The following is a 1,688-nucleotide window of genomic DNA, read 5'->3' on the forward strand; positions in this document are numbered from 1 at the left end:
AAAAAAAAAAAAAAAAAAAAAAAAAAAAAAAAAAAAAAAAAAAAAAAAAAAAAAAAGAGGTTAGAAATCACTACCCTCCACAGTGGTATGATATTGTCCACTTTGAGCATAAGCTCTCGTGATTTTACTTTTGATATTCCCAAAAAGACCTTATACCAACTGGGATCTATTCCTTATACATCCAATACTTATAAACCAATGATCAACCCCTTAATTAGCCGATGTGGAGAGTGGTATGATATTGTCCATTTTGAGCTCTCGTGACTTTACTTTTGGTATTTCCAAAAGACCTCATACCAACTGGGATGTATTTCTTACTTATAAACCAATAATCAACCCCTTAATTAGCCAATGTGGAGAGTGGTATGATATTGTCCACTTTGAGCATAAGCTCTTGTGACTTTACTTTTGGTATTCCCAAAAGACCTCATACCAACTGGGATGTATTCCTTACTAATAAACCAATGATCAATCCCTTAATTAGCCGATGTGGGACTCCTCTCCTAACAATCCTCAACATGCTACACTAAAATTACAGTAATTATCTAGTACTCCATTATACCACTGCACAACTTGATATTCGTTAGAAAGCTCAAGAGTAGAGGAAATGCTTTTTTGTGTTTGAACATTTTGAAATGTGGTCCGTTAGCTCTCTCTTCCAATGGGTAGGTTCAATGTTTACTTATAGTCCCCTTCCTAATAAGCTCGCTTCAATTTCTTGTAAAAATAATAAACAGGACGGACGAATAAGTTACGACGAGTTTGTGGCTATGATGAAAACCGGTACTGATTGGCGAAAGGCATCAAGGCAGTATTCTAGAGAGCGGTTCAAGAGTTTGAGTCTTAACCTGATAAAAGACGGATCGTTGCAACTCCATGACGGGGTCACTGGTCAAGTTGTAGTCGTGTGAAGAGAATTCATTTCCTGATGTTGTTTTTGTTTATCATATTGAGTGAGTGTAGTAGTGTGTCCATTCCATTTATCTCAAACGCGGCCTGCTATAACATAGAATGAGTTGTTTCAAACGACAAGATTTGCGTACCAGAACGAGCTTCCCCAATGTGCTGCCTGACATTGCTTACCCTCCAAGTTTGCAGAAGAGCACACACACACACACCATTGGAGCAAGAACTTGCAGCTTCCCCCCGTGGATCTGATGGAGGTAGAGTAAATAGGCATTTTATTACTGAAATCCTCTTCACCTGTATATTTTTCTTACATTATTTGCTTGTGGTGGTTTAACTGGGCCTTCATGACTTTGAAGGAACACCATAGAGAAAAAAAAGAAGTTGATGGTGGAACTGCTTGTTGGGATTTGAGTATGAAGAAATTTAATGGTTTCTGTTTGTACAGATTGGGAACACTCCAAATTTCTTCTCTTTTGGATTACAGCCTTAGGTTCATGGGATTTACTCTCTTCCAATAATGGAATGTCACTGTTGACTAAATCCATTGCTTCTTTGTGAGGATATGAAAGGAATAAAGTAATTGTTTGTGTATGGTCCGTTAACTTGGTAATAAAAATCAAATCAAGCTGGTGGGTCATGTTCTTCGTGCTCGGGTTATATGCTATCAAAATCGTCATTTGAAATTGTTTTCAACGTATTTTCTTGCATACGGTTTTTTAAAACATTTCTTTTAAACATGGCTCAAGGTTCGAGCACACGTCGATGTTGTTTGCTGTCGC

The 1,688-nt window shown here is 37.4% G+C and overlaps 1 protein-coding gene across 1 annotated transcript in view; it reads left to right on the top strand.

Moving 5' to 3' along the window:
• Positions 1-1,449, top strand: part of LOC111431415 (calcium-dependent protein kinase 10-like) — a 5,307-nt gene extending 3,858 nt beyond the window's left edge. The window contains exon 7 of the mRNA XM_023068048.1: positions 738-1,449. Within this exon, the coding sequence (XP_022923816.1) occupies positions 738-911 (174 nt within the window). The 3' untranslated portion in view covers positions 912-1,449. The remainder of the gene's footprint in view (positions 1-737) is intronic.
• The last annotated feature ends 239 nt before the right edge of the window (positions 1,450-1,688 follow it).

Source organism: Cucurbita moschata, unplaced genomic scaffold (assembly GCF_002738365.1).
Source record: "Cucurbita moschata cultivar Rifu unplaced genomic scaffold, Cmos_1.0 Cmo_Scf00036, whole genome shotgun sequence".
In the NCBI taxonomy this organism is placed as follows: domain Eukaryota; kingdom Viridiplantae; phylum Streptophyta; class Magnoliopsida; order Cucurbitales; family Cucurbitaceae; genus Cucurbita; species Cucurbita moschata.